Raw genomic sequence first — 15,979 nt, 5'->3', positions numbered from 1 at the left:
GGCCGCTGGGCGAGGAAGTGTGGCGATGGTAGACGGAAGGCGGATCACGGGAGTGTAATTATGAGAGGAGGCAACTATTGGTGCTGCTGCTGCTGCTGCTGCTGCTGCTGCTGCTGCTGCGCTGCCATCCTGTGAGTAACTCAGTGCAGATAGTTACACATAAACTGCGTCTGGCTCCGTCTATTTCCTGGAGGAATGTCTAAACCAACTGGGAACATCATATAGAAATGGTCACATCAGTATCTGAATGTTTCTGTCATCAAAATATCCAAAGAAAAATCCAAATTTCAACTCCCCGAGCTAAACTTTATTTATTGGTGATAGTATATTGCAGTGGCTCCATCTAGTGGCTGTACCTGGTAATAACATGCATTGCACACTGCACACATTGGGCTCTAGGGCGAGCTACAGACATCTCAATAATACCACTCCATTTTTTTTTTTTTTTTTGGAGGGGGCATGCACAAACAGCAACGTTTCTGAAATATTGTTTTTATAATATTCTTCCCCTGGCCACCCAGGACGCTAAACGCACAGTAACTTAACGCTAAACAACAGTAACAATAATATCCTCAACATCTCTACCTCATGATGTGCAATTTCAAATTTATCGTGGTTTGTGTATACACTGTTGTTTTCATTTAATTTATCTATTCCTACACTAAATATTTAAATATAGGAATTTCATGTATATTCTACTGTTTTTCTTTTAATCTATTTGATTCCCTTTGAGTGCACCTTACAGCAGTTGATTTTAAAATGTAATTGTCCAGGTGACTGTACAATGACAATAAAGGTCTTCAAAATTGAAAATATGATATGATTTGATGTCGTTGCTGGTTCTTTCCAGGTCAAAAAAAACTCTGTGTTATTATAAATTGAAAGTGATAGGGATTTTATAGGGTTTTATAATGTTCAACATCTTGCAAATAGCAGCTGAAAACATGTAATTCACATTATCAATATTGTTCAAAGATACATATATTAATTTTTCTTCTTCATTTTTCCTTTTTTCTTTCCTCCAACTTGTGGTGTTGGTGACAACTTTAAATTTTTGTTTGCAGCTATTAGATGTATGTAGTCACCTATAAAAATGTCACTTAATGACCTGGTGACTGCATCATATTATAGGCGATGAGTGTAGTTATGGGGGATGGTTGCAGTATAGGTTATTGGTGTTTGTGGGTCTAATATTAGAGCAGGTGTGAGGAATTGCCCAGCAGACCAGGGTCTACTGGGACTGAGATCCTCTCATTAAACATAGCAGGAGGCCACTCTGGACAGGCTCACTGAAGTGGTAGGCAAAACCTGCTGTGTGTTGCCTGGCAATAATTAAACTGCATTATTTATAGATGTCTGCACGGCTACAAGAACATGCCAAATTATCATCAGTTGTTTCTTTTTGACTTCAAAAGTTGAACATTTGCACAGGGGGTGGGCTGATTTATAATTTCATTTCAATGTGGTCTTCATCATGACACAGCAGCTGACCTATCTTTGGGCAAAAGTTACCAATCTGAGCACTCCTGGGTCCTGGATAACTTTGCCTCTTTAAATGATTAACCCACTGGAGGCTTGTCTGTTGGGTTTGCTGCTCTGTTACCCTCAGCAGACTTGGAGTTATTCTGGTAATTCCCATCTCATGGTCTTCTCTGTGAGGTGTTTACTTTCCTTTTTCTGTGTGGTCAAACAGTTGTGACAGATGGCTAATTGATCCATGGATGAGGACATTCCTTTCCTGTCTGGACACAGGACGTTTTGCTTGAATAAATTGGCTTTGCATGAAAAGACGTGAGTAAGGGGTGGAAACAAAGACTCTGCATGTTTTGACTCAGGGCACGGTGATGATCTCAGACCGGCCCCAGCACAGTTAAGGGGAACTTGTGGCTGCTGCATCTTCGCTCGTCAGTGGGCTACGGAGCTGAAGAAAGTAAAACAGACTGTGGATTTAATGTGGGCTGAACATTCAACAGACAAACATGGAGCAGTATTTGGTGTTTGGAGGTTTTAAAGAGGCGCTCACACCGTGAAGCTCACAGTTATCAATATGGATACCTTAAGAAACAACAAAAACCCATGGGTGCTGTATGAGACAGAGGTGCCACACAGCAGGTTATGGTGAGTTTCCTATTCTTTATTATCAAATATGTAATCATGATAGATGGATTTTAATCTAATGTATGCAATGTTACTGCATACAAGAGCCTGTTTTTAATGCATGCACCTTAATCATGGGATTGTAATTTTTGCACACGTAAAACAAGAAATTCCTTATAAAAAAAACAAAGGAAAAAAAAGTGTTGCTTCCATGCTCAATCCATCTATCAATTCTTAAATCAAACTACTCAATTATAGTAACTTAAGTTGTAAATAAAAGGCCATAGATGGAGTTATACATTAGCGTTACAGTCTGTACCTTGGACTTTTTTATTCACATATTTTCTCCACTAACACTCTGGAAACTGCACCATCCATCCTCCCCTCACAGCCTCCCCACAAACTAATTAAGCCTTTTAAACCCCTTTTCAGCGACAAACTACATTTTTATTACTTAATTATTTTATGGTTCCATTGGTTGATTGTGAGAAATGCGTATGATGTTAAGGACCACTCATGCGTGTCCTGATGGACCTGTGCAGGGGTTCTCAATGCTGAGACATTGTGACTCATTGTTTAAGTCTGTAGTCTCCCAGAGCAACAGGGCCACACAGGAGCTGCTGCCGCTGAGGAACACTTTGATCTTTTGAACACATCCCCCAAACCAAACGCATTCTCCCATCACATCCTCCCCACTTGCACAGCCTTCACCAAGACCAAGTTAAGACCCCTCCTTGAATTTACTAATAATCCTGCTACTTTGCATGTCTCTCAAAAAAATATGCTCTAAAGGAAAGTTCATAAGGTGATGTTAAACTTTTGCATGGATCAGTAGTGTGTCCCAGTTCTGCCACTTGGGAGCGCTGCCTTCTTTCTAGAGCAAGCCTCTCATCACAGACTGAGACAGCTGAAACTCACAAAGACTAAAATAAGTGCAAATACGCCAAATTGTCCTTGACTGATCTTTGGCTTCAGCTCACATCTGTCCTCCATGCAGACACATGTACCATCTTACTTACTCCTTAATGCTTATACAGTATATTGCATGTTTTGATCCAGCTGTAAGTCAACACAGTTTCAATCCACCTGAGGAGCAGACTTTGTGACTGTTAATACAGCAAAACTAAATGTGCCTCCAAACTGAATAGAAACTCTCTAGACCTCTGGGAGTGTTATCCACCTTGCAAAAATATTTAGTCCAATTTCTGCACAAATCAACATCATCCTTTATCTGATCCTTTCCTCAGTGATCCAGCCTGTGGAGTCAGTCCTGCAGAGAAACTGAGCCCTGAGCACCTGCAACTCCTGAGAAATGCATTTACCTCTCTAAAAACCAGAGTGCAGATACATGAACAGAGGCCTGGTGGAAGGAGCAGAAACAATAGAGGAGAAAATGGGGAGCGTGGAATGAAGTTTGAAGAGTTCCGGGAGGTTTTGAGGTCGGTGATTGGTCCAGATATCGAGGACACGTGGGTTGAAAGATTTTTCAGTGAGGTAAATAGAAATTCAAAGCTACAATGTGCCCAAAAGGATAAAAGAAATGATTGCATATCATCAGCATACAATCACTGTGCCACTGACTTCTTAAACCTTTTCACATCTAGGTAGATATCACTTGTACAGGACAGGTGAGGTGGCAGCAGTTGTGTTCATACCTGTTTCTGGAGTACACTGAAAGAGAGCGAGCCTCCATCCCCACCGCTGCTCTCCTGGACTCCCAGCCTCAGATCAGACACTGCTCGCACAACAAGGTAAGAAATTAACAATCTAACTCTGGAAATTGAGAAACTGGTTGTTCCAATATTTAACAAATGAATGATATGGGCATATGGCAGTATGAAGATGATAATATTATTCAGTCAGTGTTTTTCAACCTTAGGGTTGGGAACCCACGTGGGGTCGCCTGGAATTCAAATGGGGTCGCCTGAAATGCCTAGTAATTGAAAAAATAAATTACCACTGTTCTAAGTGAGACCAAAATAGGTGCAAAGCATCTTGATCAGAAGACTACAAAACATAACTTTTTTATTAATTATATTGACTCATATGCAGCGGGAGCCTACAGTGCGCCTGCTGACTGTTTCCAGTCCACCTCCACTGCGCTACATAAGTGTCAGCAAGGGAGGTCAGATCACTGTCTGGAACAGCAGCCTACACATCCTCAAAACTGTCGGGGTGAGTGACATCATGGTGTAACTTTTACATCCACAACGGAAAGTCAGCAGCACTCAACAAGCACAAACTCTTTTGCATTTCCTTCTCAGCTCTCTGGAGACCCGATGGAGGAAGTGGCCAACACCAGGAGGTTCAGAGGCTGGACCACTGATGCGGTGTATATGGGCAACGTCCACAAGGTTGCCATAGCTACCGACTGCAGGGACTTGCACTTTCTCAATGTCTCCACAGCTGGTGTATTCGAAGAGGTCCACCTTTTTGGTATACTAGATTGCTAAGATGTATTTGTTGCTCACTAATGAACATGAATTACTGGTGTTAATCCTTGTGTGTCATTATTGCTCCAAGGGTTTCGTAGCATCCCCACTGCTCTTTGTTACTGGCATGATATCCAGGTACAATCACTTTTTCTTTTGAGATGTTTAGTTCACTTTGAAAGCAAATAAATTATCACTTAAATTGGTGTGATTTCCCATCCAAGCGCCCAGACAATCCCCCTCTGCTGGTGCTGGGGGATGAAAAGGGAGGGGTCCATCTGATGTGGTTTTTGAAGCCGTCCAAAGGTCTTTTTAAAAATCCCTCCAAGCAACCAAGCGTCCCACACAGGATCTTTTTCCCAGTAAGCTTCACCCATCTCATTTCTCTTATCTCTATTTAATTACTGAGCCCAGTATCTGTTTTTTGCAGATAAATGTTTACCGAGCTGAAACCCTGGAAGTAGAGAGACAGCAATCGATTACTTGCTAATTTAAAAACCAACACGTTCCTTCTTTCTGACCCATCTTGACAACAGGACCTGGGTGAACACAAACAAATGGTCTCCTACCGTCACATCCCCAACATCCACCAGGAACCAGTCAACAGAGTGATGTTTGAGCCCAGCACCAATGTCATCATGACATCCTCAGAGAGCGACACCACCTCTGTGGTCTGTTTGAACGTGGCACTGAAGAGGGAGCCGCACATCTGGAAAATCAATCAGGTATTGCTGACATGATCAGCTTCACCAGGTTATGGATGAAAGCCCATTATGTGTTATGATTCTCTTTTGTGACTTTTCCTATGAATCAAAGCTCAGGGTAGTAAATCGGTACGTGGGAGGATACAATATGTTTCTATGCATCTGCAGCATTTTTGTAGAGTTTATTTTACAAATTGAATGAGAGAAGTCTAACTCATTTTAAAGTTATAAAGGTTGCAGAGACATGTGTCGGTCACAGTGCTCCGGTCTGGGTAACACTGACCCAACTGTGGGTGTCAAGCATTTAAGGTCCTAGAATGGCATATGCTATATTACATAACTAATTCATTAAATTACCCATGACCTGTCTTATCTAGAAGAACAAATATGAGATTTAAGTGAAGTTACTCATGTATAAAGTTTGCCCACACCCAGTCTGAGTGGCAGACAATGTCATAACATTATTTAAGTGGGTGGCTCACTTCCTGTTGTGTGCAATGGTTTTCATTTTATACTCCAATTAACTGTCTGGACATTTTAACAATAAAGCCACAGTGCTGCAAAACAAAGAGACCAGCTAACTTGATTTGTGTTAAGAGAAGTGTCCCTGTTTTATGTTCCAAAGGGCATTAAACCCCAGTTGATTTGCATCTCTGTTTCTTTTTTGAACATTGCCCGTTTTTCTCTCTATTTCAGGGAGCCAAATGTTTTGACTACGATGCCTCTCTGCAGTTGTTGGTCACAGGCGGTTGTGACCGAGCAGTCAGACTGTGGACTCGATACGTAACCACGCGGCCTGCCGTTACACTGCCAGGTCACAAAGCTGCTATATTGGATGTTGCAATCTACCAACCTGTTGGTCAGATCTTTAGCTACTCCAGAGATGCTGTGAGTCTTAAAGATGAACTGTCCTGGGTGTAGATGATTAAGTGCTGCAACAAACCCTAGTGACTGAAGTGATGTTGTTGTTTCTTTTCTTTTGTCAGGAGCTGAGGGTTTGGGACATTTCCACACATCACTGTTTGAAAACCGTCCGCCTGCAGTTCCCATGTCTGGAGCCAGGTCGAATCCCAGAACATGGCAACTTTCCTTTCCTGTTGCTAAGCGCACCTCTTCCTGAAGACATGCAGTCTCATTTAGTGGTGGGATGCAAAGATTACCTGGCGCTGCTTAATCTGGCCGAAAGGAGGAGGGGAGGGGGCAGATGGTTGACAAGTGACAGAGGGGAGTTTGGTCCAGACCTTCACAGTGGACCGGGCCTCTCCTGCGCTCTGTACAACCCCACCCTGAGACAGCTGGTGACTGGACACGCCGACTCATCGGTGACTCTGTGGGACGTGCAGACGGGTCGGAGGCAGCTTCAGATCTTTAACGCTCACGGAGAAGAAGAGCTCCTCTGCATGGCACTAGACTCCTCCCACAGAAGACTGATCACAGGGGCCGGCAATGGCACCATAAAGGTTTGGTTTCAGTCGGTACCAAAAGTCCACGACGCAGGAAGCTGCATGTATCTGTATATCTGTACACATCACTTATACTGTATGAGGTGGTCAAAAACTGTTTGTCCCTCTTGGCAACCACTCCAAACAGGTGTGGAATCTGCTAAACGGCCTCAACCTGCACAAGCTGGAGCCTGTCACCAGCTCCCAGGTCACTAGTTTGACCTGTCTCCATGACAACCTGCTGGCTGTGGGATGGAGCCAGCGGATCATTCAGTATGACATCGCAGCAGCCCAGGTAATATTCAGCTGTTTTAAATTGATACTTTCACATAAGGTTTAATTTTCTCCATGAGTAATTGAACACCAGACTAAAAATCAGCATGTCACTGCAACTTCTGGTTTCCACACCCACTGATGATGTCACAGGGTACTGGCGTATACCTGTGCATAATTGCAGAAAGGTGAGAGGTTAAACCACTGGAGATGAGTAAAACAAGATTATCAGAGAGGGTTATATTATTATTATTTATTATTTTATTCTTATATCTTTTATTCTTAATTGATAGACAATAGGCAGGCAAATAACTTAAGTAAAACATCAAAGGAACTATGAGAATCTTTTGCAAATAAGGAAAATATATGTTTTTAGCCAGTGTTTTACACCGAAACACATCATGAATATCTATGATATAGGCTATTGTAAATGTTCTGAATGAATATCCCTTACCACCATACATATCACACACATGTAACATACAAATTAACCTCAGGTCGTGTACGAGCATTCAGTGTCATTTGGACAACAAAATGAAATAGATAAAAAAATTTAAAATGCCAGAAATCTTACATTTTATGTGCAAAACACCCATGTCTGTTGGATCAATTCAGAGGAAAACTGTTTGGCTGAACAGGAAGTCATTTGTCATGTTTCTGTCAGTTTTAGTCATTTGTTTGGGGAAAAAAAGATGAATAATAGTGTAACTACAGTGAGCACTGACACGTAATCACAGTGGTAAATGCATTATAGAAGCTTTTGATTGACAGGTGAAATGCAGCATGAAGAATCACTGATGGCAGAAAAAAAAAAACATAAACATATAAATATACAAAAAAAGAAGGAAACAACAACAACCCCAACAAAAAGCGTGCCCAACCAGTGTCCCAACCTTCAGACAATTTGCTTTGCCACAACTTCTTCCCCAGATGTTGAATGCAGGATGATGAGTCCCACACAAACAGCTGTCACTATGGTGACTAATCTGATACAGACTTTGCCCCAAATTAGTTTCAGAAAATATTTCCTGCAATAGTAGCACAAAACTTATCCAATTAAATCCATTAAATTCATGGTTAAGGCTGTCATATCTTTAAATCATAATTCTTGTGTTTGTATTGGAGGTTACATTAACAAAAAGATACAGACACAGATACAAACCCACATCCACCAGGACATTTATACACAGGTCATGAGAAATAAAGATGAAGTATTGCCAGTCCCAGTAAAGGTGCCAGTATAAACACCAGCGTGAACTGCAATGTGAGACAAAAGTCTGGGTGTGCAGACGTGCTTATTTTCACACCTCAAATTCCTGTGTTACATTTTACCTCTCAACTCTTAACTTCCATCTGCTCTGCGGTTAAATTCATCCCTTAAAGACAATAGTAACGTTCAGTGTTTTATGCTTCTACAGCACATTTTTGATGCTGTTTTTTTCTCCAGTCTCAATGTTTCTCATTGTAAAGGCCCCTGCGTCAGTAGAGACCAGAAAACACTGGATGTAAGCCCAAAGCAACAGGTAGGGAATGACCTGATATCAGCACAAGACATAAAGTGGGAATACATTTACACATGGACATCTGTGCCGTGCAGAACATCTGCACCAGTGTTTGTATGAGGTCTAGCATGCGTTTAGATCAGCAGTTCTAAGGAGCTGATGACAACATTGTAGCCCAGAGGTGTAAACACAATCAGTAAACCACAGACTGAAACTGAGCTGCGCTCCACAAGACAGCACAAACAGTTCTATGTTGCTTTCCACAGTCTGGGAAGTGATGTGCAAATATTTTGACAATTACAACCAGTAAGGCCCATACACATTAGAGATTGAATACAACATTGGATTTTATTTTTTGTTGAAAAACCTTTCTTGTGTCACAAGCACAAAACTGGTGATATAAAAGCTCATCACTGCCTGTAAATGTTTCCCTAGGACTTGTATGTGAGAGCAGACATGTCATGGAAGTCGGGTGGTGTCCATAAGTCGGACATCCTGTGTGTGTGTCAGTGTCCTGCTCTGGGGGTGGTTGCCACGGCGAGCCATGATGGAGAGGTCATGGTCTGGAGGCTGGAGACACAGGGACCGCTGCTCCACCTGCAGAGAGAGAGGCAGGCAGGGTGAGGCCATGTGCTGCTATCTCTAAACTCGCTGGTACTGACATGATACAAACTGACATTTCTGAGTCACTGTCATTCCTTGGTTTGTTTTGATCTATTTCTATGTATCATTGTTTATATTTCATTTATGATCCTCATATATCTCAAGTGAGATTTGGCATCTCATTAGTAAACCACAGCAAGCTTCATTGATTACACTACAAAAAGTACAGATAACTACAGATAAACAAATGAAGACTCATTTCTAGTTCTGCATTGAAGACATTTCTACTGTTATTATCATAAAGACGTCAGAAAATTATCTTATATGTAGCCCATGATCATGTTATCAAATTTCTTGATTTTATATGACCAACAGTCCAAATCCTACTACTTACAGTAACATTAGACGAATAAAAGAGGAAAATAAAATAAAGTGTAAAAAAAAAAGAAGAAGACGGCCAAGGGAGATATTTGGTATTCTTTGTTGAGGAAAACTGATTGAAGCAATCAAGCACTCAATGAATGTATTCATTAAATGTTTGTAAATTGACCAAAAGTTCTAAGAAAACGATACATATTGAATAATCATCATCATAAAATCCGTCCAAACTAGAATGGTAATGGACACTTTTGTTTTCATGAGCCATAATTTAAAAAATATATGACTGGGTTGTTATTTCAATGTGCAAAGGTTAACTCATTCCAATTCCTGGCACCACTTTAGTTAAGGAAACTGTGTCCATTTTGGTATTGAACCTTGGCAGCTCAAGCTTTAATCTGGTTGTCATCATCTTCTCGTCAAGAGAAGTGCATTTTTAGTGGGAACCAACTTCACATACATTGTTTTGATGTGTTTTGTGTGACTCCAGAGCTGCGCTCCCCGTGGACGGCCTGTTGTTCCTGCAGCATCGAGCTGGCGACAGGAAGCTGAGGAGCAGAGGCGTCCTGGTGTCCTCGCAGGCTGGCTGTCTGTCCTTCTGGAGCATCTCTGGACAGACCTACACTTACGGTGATTAAGACACTGGCTGTGTAGCTGCAAGGGGGACTGGATGCAAGACAAGAATTACATAAATTCAAAATAGATCTCTGACAGTATGAGGAGCTGGAGGCACTAAACTGTACAAGCAGTTGACAAGCAGCCGTCACTTTTAATGATCCTCCAGTAAGATGGATTTACACTCAGCCAGAGCAGTGACAGTTAGACTGAACTGTCGACTTGGACATAGTTGTGGGTTGCCAGGAATGGCAGCCCACAACTATGTCTCTTTCCAGATCCCATCTGTGTTTAGTGGTGTAGGATTCATGCACTGTGACCGCTGTGTATGTGTATGAGCGTGCACAAGCGTATGTGTGTGTGTATGAGTTATCCAGAGTGCATTTGTGTGTGTGCATAGGTCTGTGTATGTGTCTATGCATTTTTTCAAGCAGAGAGGAATTTGAAATGTGACATAACAGGGAGGTGAGCGTCATAACAGAAAGCATTAAAAGGCAGCAATTTGTCTCAGAAGCACATTTGTTATTTTACATCAAAACGGTATTCTTGAAATTGGCACAAAATCTAAATATAAATAGTTTTGCTCGCATGCAACTGGAGTGAACCAACTATACTCTGTGAACCGTCGCCTGCTTATATAAACCTACAGCAGCCTGTTGCTAAAACAAAGTTGGTTTTAGACTTTATTTGACTTCCTTATTGGAAAGTGCACTCTCACAATTCAGATTCTTCTCCTCATCCCAGGTCACTTTTATGCCCCAGAGCAGCCAGGTGCGCGTGTGCTAAGCCTGAGCTCAGATCAGTCTAAAAACACCATCCTGGTGTCTGGAGACACAACAGGCTGGCTTCAGATCTGGGACATGTCTCACTATGCACTGGACGTCCAACACGAGGTGAGCTGGTGTCCAGGAGAAAAAGAATGCATAGTGTACTGTATACTCCCATGTACTTTACGTATTCTCTTCCTACACAGCCAGACTGTGTGCGGCCCGCTCCGCTGCAGTGTTGGAGGGCACATGAGAGAGGGTTAGTGAGTGTGGAAGTCCTCGAGGTGGCCGATGGACTCTTCGTCCTCACAGCCTCAGCTGACGGTTCTGCTGGGCTGTGGACAAAGGACGGAGACCACGTGGGATCTTTTGGACAGAAGGTGATGTGGAATATTACCGATGCAGCTGCATACCAGAGGTGAGTTTATGAGTATATATCAAATCACTGGAAGAATGAAAGCTATTCAGACGGAGCTTGGAATCAGCAGTAATTTGAGTAGCCATCACAAGTTCATTCATGAACAAATTCACATAACAGAGAAATAAAAATGGACAAAAATGTCACTTATTTTCTTAAATGATAAACTCCCTGTACACTAAGGGTTAACAGTTCCACCCTGTTGTGTAGTGGCTTGCTAACTCCTCCGTAGTTGGAGCATCCTGACCATGGACGCAGTAAATGCTAAATATGACTCCACACACGCTGCTGTGATTCGATCATACAGTCCAGACTCAACATGAGTATTTGATCATTTACCTCTGCCAGCCCTGGTGGGTTGTACCTGGCGTATCAAGACTGCCAGTACCAGAACAAGCCCAAACAAGTTTGTTGTTTACCACAGTGAGACTTAAATATGTGCCAAATCGAATATAGAGAATGTTGTGTAGAGAAACACATCATCCAAAAGAAACTTCCCTCGTTGTTTCCACAGCCGTTTCAGTCTTTAATAGAAACCTCAGTTTGGTTAAAGATCATAAACTCTGGCTCAGCGTGGGCCTTTGCAGTGTGCGCCACTGTATTTCTGTTACATGTTAGGTAACATGGGCCATAAAGGGGAGAGCTGTTCAAAGTAATTTAATTTTAGAGGACAAGAAAGTGCAGGCTGGGTATATGAAATGCACAGAGGAGCAGAATCATTACATCATTTAAAGTTATGCTTTTAACTCTTGTCGAAACCTGCTGCTGAAAGCTCCTTCTTGGTCTCTAAATGAAGACGTACCACACGGATGATTGTATTGAAGTTTAAATGACTGGTCATGGTGATTTAGTGGGTATGCGTGCGTTAAAGGGAAAGAGAGAGAAAGAATGAGTTAGTGTCTATAAGTCAGTTTTATTGTTTGCATCAGCTTTGCTCTGCTCATTGTCCTCCCAGCTGTCTGTCACTGTCTCTGTGGCTTCTGATTGGTCAACCACCCACAGAGAGATTGACAGCATTTCATTGCCTTTGTTCTTTAGTTTCAAAAAATAAGAAAAGATAACACATGCCACCCTTCTCCTTTCTATGGACAGTGAGATCCTGCGTGATTATTATTATAATTATTTTTATTTTGTTTTCAATGCTTTACTCCAGATCAGTCTAGGTTTTTCCTTTAAGGAGCTCTCACTTTGCAGGTGGAAGAGGATGGTGACACATTATTCAGTGCACCAATCAGGATTTAGTAATATTTAAAACTGGCATCAAATAGGGAGTTTTTCCCACTGTATCTCTTAATAAACAGATGTTTTTGATTCTCTCCTATTTATTTTATTTGTCAATGAATTCCATGTGCGTATAATTACACAAGGCATCTTCACAAGATGTTGTGTATCAGCTTGCACATACCGATGTAATATTAAGGTCTGGCAGAAGGTCAACAATAACTCCACAATAACAAGGGCAGGAAACTTGATTGCACAGATGTTGTAAACATGAGTTTATGACAGTTCAGCTGGAGAAAACCACAACCCTGATTATTCTCAGGTGAACCAGGAAATTAGGATGTCAACGAAACGTCTGCTTAAGTTCTTGTAAGTTTGGCTGACAGCACTTATTGTTTCTGTGATCATCTGACAACTTGTGTTTCATGTCCCATCAAGCTGTTTATAGAGAAACACTCTCAGATCAAAGCCATTATCTGAGCAGAGTTAAACCTACTGATAGTGGGAACTCTTACAGTAATGACCAAAACCATGAGAATGATCGTCCTTAAACATTTTGTAGCCAAATTTTACCTTGTAAAACCATTGAGACGTTTATTTAATGTGGAAATCCTCTGTGGAATTGTATTAAATGTACATCCATGAAGAAAAAAATGTACTGTCACTTTTCATTTACCTAATAAAACAGTCCTAAGGTCCACACACACAGATAGAGGGAGAAAGAGAGCGAGGGAAGAAGCATGTAGAGTCCTCAAGTGGCGGCCAACTTCACCACAGAGATGGAGAGTAGCTACAGTTCTGGTTTGAATCAAATCTGGCAACAAACACGCTCGCAGAAATCAGACTCTGTGACAAAACATCGTCCAACAGAGATCACTGATCTGAGTCCTGTGTGGTTTCAGGACCTTGACAGGAGCCAAACTGGGAAAGCTCTATCTTAAATAAACAGCTTTGTGTTTGCACAAGTGGATTCCCTTCAGCAGAGAGTGATATCTTTTGGCTGTGACGACCCCCAGAGAGACGCAGAACAACCTGAGGGAAGATACAGAAGAGAGGGGGAGGACCGAAAGTGACGGAGCTGGACCCGACAAGGTCAAAGGTCGAGCACTTGGCCCCACCGAGAGTCAAACTTCACAGGAAGAATGCAGTTCTGCAGGTAACCAATCAGCACCAACAGGTGTTACGGTTACTAACACACACACACACACTCACTGATAGCCCTTCTATGACCCAGGCTGCTTCCATACTGACAATGTCCCTTTCAGTCATTTGTGAGGATCCACTGACATGCGTTTGAGTGTGCGTAGCTGCTGCTGCTGCTGAGATATCCACATAAATGGGTTAAATGTACAGGTCGGGATGGTCTTCCAAGCTAATTAAACCTGATACTGGGATTCAATCATGTCCAATTTCACCACATTATGAAGAGAAGAGTCAGAGCATTCTTCACATTCTCCTCCTCTGAAGTCTGGAGCTCAGCTTGGGAACATTTGGGCAATGTTCTGCTCCAGAGACGCAGGCCAGATTTCTAAAAGTGCACAAATGCTCAAGGTTTGTGTGTGTGCGTGTGTGTGTCTGTGTATTTGTGTGTGTATCTGCAAGACATTTCCTTCACTTTCCTTTCACTGTCTGCCCGTTACTAAGAAAATGCCAAAATAAGCGATTAACTGTGCTTTCTCTGCAACCACACCCAGGCACACACACCGTACACACTCTAACTTACTTAATGTTGTTTCTTGTCGTCCACTTCAGCTCCATCCAGCAGACCATTAGAGGATGACCAGCAGCAGCCTCAGCAGCCTCAGCAGCCCATGGTAACCAGCAGCAGCCTCAGCAGCCCATAGTAACCTGCAAACACACAATCAGCTGCTAATGAGTGTGAACACTGTGGATGCTGAAACCATCCCCACGTACGTTTGTCATATTCTCATCTCAGCTGTCTTCTCTCCAACTCTCCATCCATCCATCCATCCATCCATCCATCCATCCATCCATCCATCCATCCATCAGTATCTGTGTGAGGACGTAGCTTCATGTTGCCAGAGGAGACGTCTGTTTGATGACTGTTGCCACAGCAACTGTTGATTGGCTCAGTTCACTTCATCAGACTCTGGTCCTGCAGGTGAGTTTGTCTTCACTGTTGAATCCCTTCTTATTTTCAGTCGACAGAGAAATGCACAGTGCTTTAAATGAGCCTTCAGGATACAACAAAAACTGACCGATGTCTAACTTTGCAGAATTTACCCTTAAATTTGTTATATTTTTTATTTGACCACTCAAGGACTCTTATTAGAGTTATATTCCATCTTTTCAGCCTTTAAACGATTTACCATTATTCTGAGTATTCTGACAGATCATTGGATTACATTTATTTTGCTGTTATATGTTTCCCATGAGTTACACTTGGACTGAAAACCAGCTGTTGTTGTGGCTGTGTGGACTGCAAACTTGCTTACTCACAGATATCCACTGGCTGGAGTGAGGGTTAAAAAATTGATCATCTACTTAGCAGCTTTGTCTCCTTGTCTATGATCCAGGTAAAGCATGATTGGTATATGCAGTCTTCCAACGGTGCTGTACCAGCTGCCCCATCACCTGTCTCCCTGATGGCCTTAGTCCACCCAGAGGATCAGCAGCTGAGGAGAGTGAGCTGGAGACAGAGGACAGTGCTCCACCTCTTCTGCATTGGACTTGGACACTGTGGCCGGCTGCCCTGATGCTGCCAGATGATCCAGGGGTTTGCACTGGCACCAGGCCTCAGGCTCTGGTGCAGAGCTCCACACCAAGTCCAGCTGGAGGACTTTAGTCCAAATCTGACTGTTTGTTCAGCTCAAAGCAGCGCTGAGTGACAATCACCATCTGTATTAACCACTGAGTTCTGCCAGCTGTGGCAGTAGTCTACCTGTGATTGGCCGCGCTGTGTGAGCAAGGTTAAGCATCTCCTCTGACAGAACTCAGAGAGAAGTGTAAGAGAGGAGATGGATACCAACACTGAGATGTTACTTAAAACCAGAAATACACTGCTGCTGCGATGACTCATTCTCCTGAATAATCAATAAACTTAATTTTATCAGCTCCACACCAGTACACATTTGTCTTACTGCTACTCTCTAGCTAGTCCTGAACAGAACAGATTTATTTTCTAAGTGTTATGTCAACCCTCTATAGCAGGAGTGTTTATTGTCGTTGGTGGTGTTCTAGGTTTTTTCGATGTCCAGTAGTGGCCACCATAAAAAACACTGGTCAGCACATGAGGCAAAAAAAGGCCTGATCAATTTTGGAGGAATTTGACAGCGTAGTTCCACTTCCTTTAATCCCGGTGCTGTGGCTGCAGCGCTCCATGGTCAGGCCAACTTTCTCCAAAAAACAAGAAAAAAAGAAACGTGATTGAAGAGAAGGGATAATGAGAGAGGGATAGAAAAGGGAGGAGCTTCTATTTTAGATCCATTTAATGATAAAAACATGATTTCTTTCAGTTGAGCGCGTATTTCCCACTATTCTTTTTTCTTGTTTCGTCTTGCTGAAAA

The 15,979-nt window shown here is 42.3% G+C and overlaps 1 protein-coding gene across 2 annotated transcripts; it reads left to right on the top strand.

Moving 5' to 3' along the window:
- The first annotated feature begins 1,815 nt into the window (after positions 1–1,815).
- Positions 1,816–15,068, top strand: LOC146967949 (cilia- and flagella-associated protein 337). 2 transcript variants are annotated; one of them, XM_085761075.1, is made up of 19 exons: positions 1,816–2,118; positions 3,345–3,591; positions 3,702–3,848; positions 4,150–4,272; positions 4,362–4,533; positions 4,621–4,667; positions 4,754–4,891; positions 5,066–5,254; positions 5,930–6,121; positions 6,220–6,693; positions 6,824–6,970; positions 8,886–9,070; positions 9,922–10,061; positions 10,791–10,939; positions 11,020–11,231; positions 13,469–13,608; positions 14,205–14,266; positions 14,463–14,574; positions 14,990–15,068. In XM_085761075.1, exons 1-18 carry the CDS (start codon positions 2,048–2,050, stop codon positions 14,535–14,537), a joined length of 2,910 nt encoding a protein of 969 aa, XP_085617201.1. In that variant the 5' UTR covers positions 1,816–2,047; the 3' UTR covers positions 14,538–14,574; positions 14,990–15,068. The 2 variants fall into 2 exon arrangements, with proteins under 2 accessions (XP_085617201.1, XP_085617200.1); XM_085761074.1 differs by lacking the exons at positions 14,205–14,266; positions 14,463–14,574; positions 14,990–15,068 and having other exon boundaries at positions 11,126–11,231.
- The last annotated feature ends 911 nt before the right edge of the window (positions 15,069–15,979 follow it).

Source organism: Trachurus japonicus, chromosome 19, assembly GCF_045865225.1.
Source record: "Trachurus japonicus isolate A0001 chromosome 19, Traja_1.0".
In the NCBI taxonomy this organism is placed as follows: domain Eukaryota; kingdom Metazoa; phylum Chordata; class Actinopteri; order Carangiformes; family Carangidae; genus Trachurus; species Trachurus japonicus.
The sequence above is the reverse complement of the archived record's forward strand: the minus strand, read 5'-3'. Positions and strand labels throughout refer to the sequence as shown.

What these genes read in the sequence shown, in the direction of transcription:
- LOC146967949 (XM_085761075.1), top strand. Translation starts at nt 2,048, where the DNA reads ATGGATACCTTAAGAAACAACAAAAACCCATGGGTGCTGTATGAGACA. An exon ending in TTGAAAGATTTTTCAGTGAG is followed by an intron (nt 3,592 to 3,701) that starts GTAAATAGAAAT and finishes TTTCACATCTAG; the next exon opens with GTAGATATCACTTGTACAGG. An exon ending in CCGGCAATGGCACCATAAAG is followed by an intron (nt 6,694 to 6,823) that starts GTTTGGTTTCAG and finishes CACTCCAAACAG; the next exon opens with GTGTGGAATCTGCTAAACGG.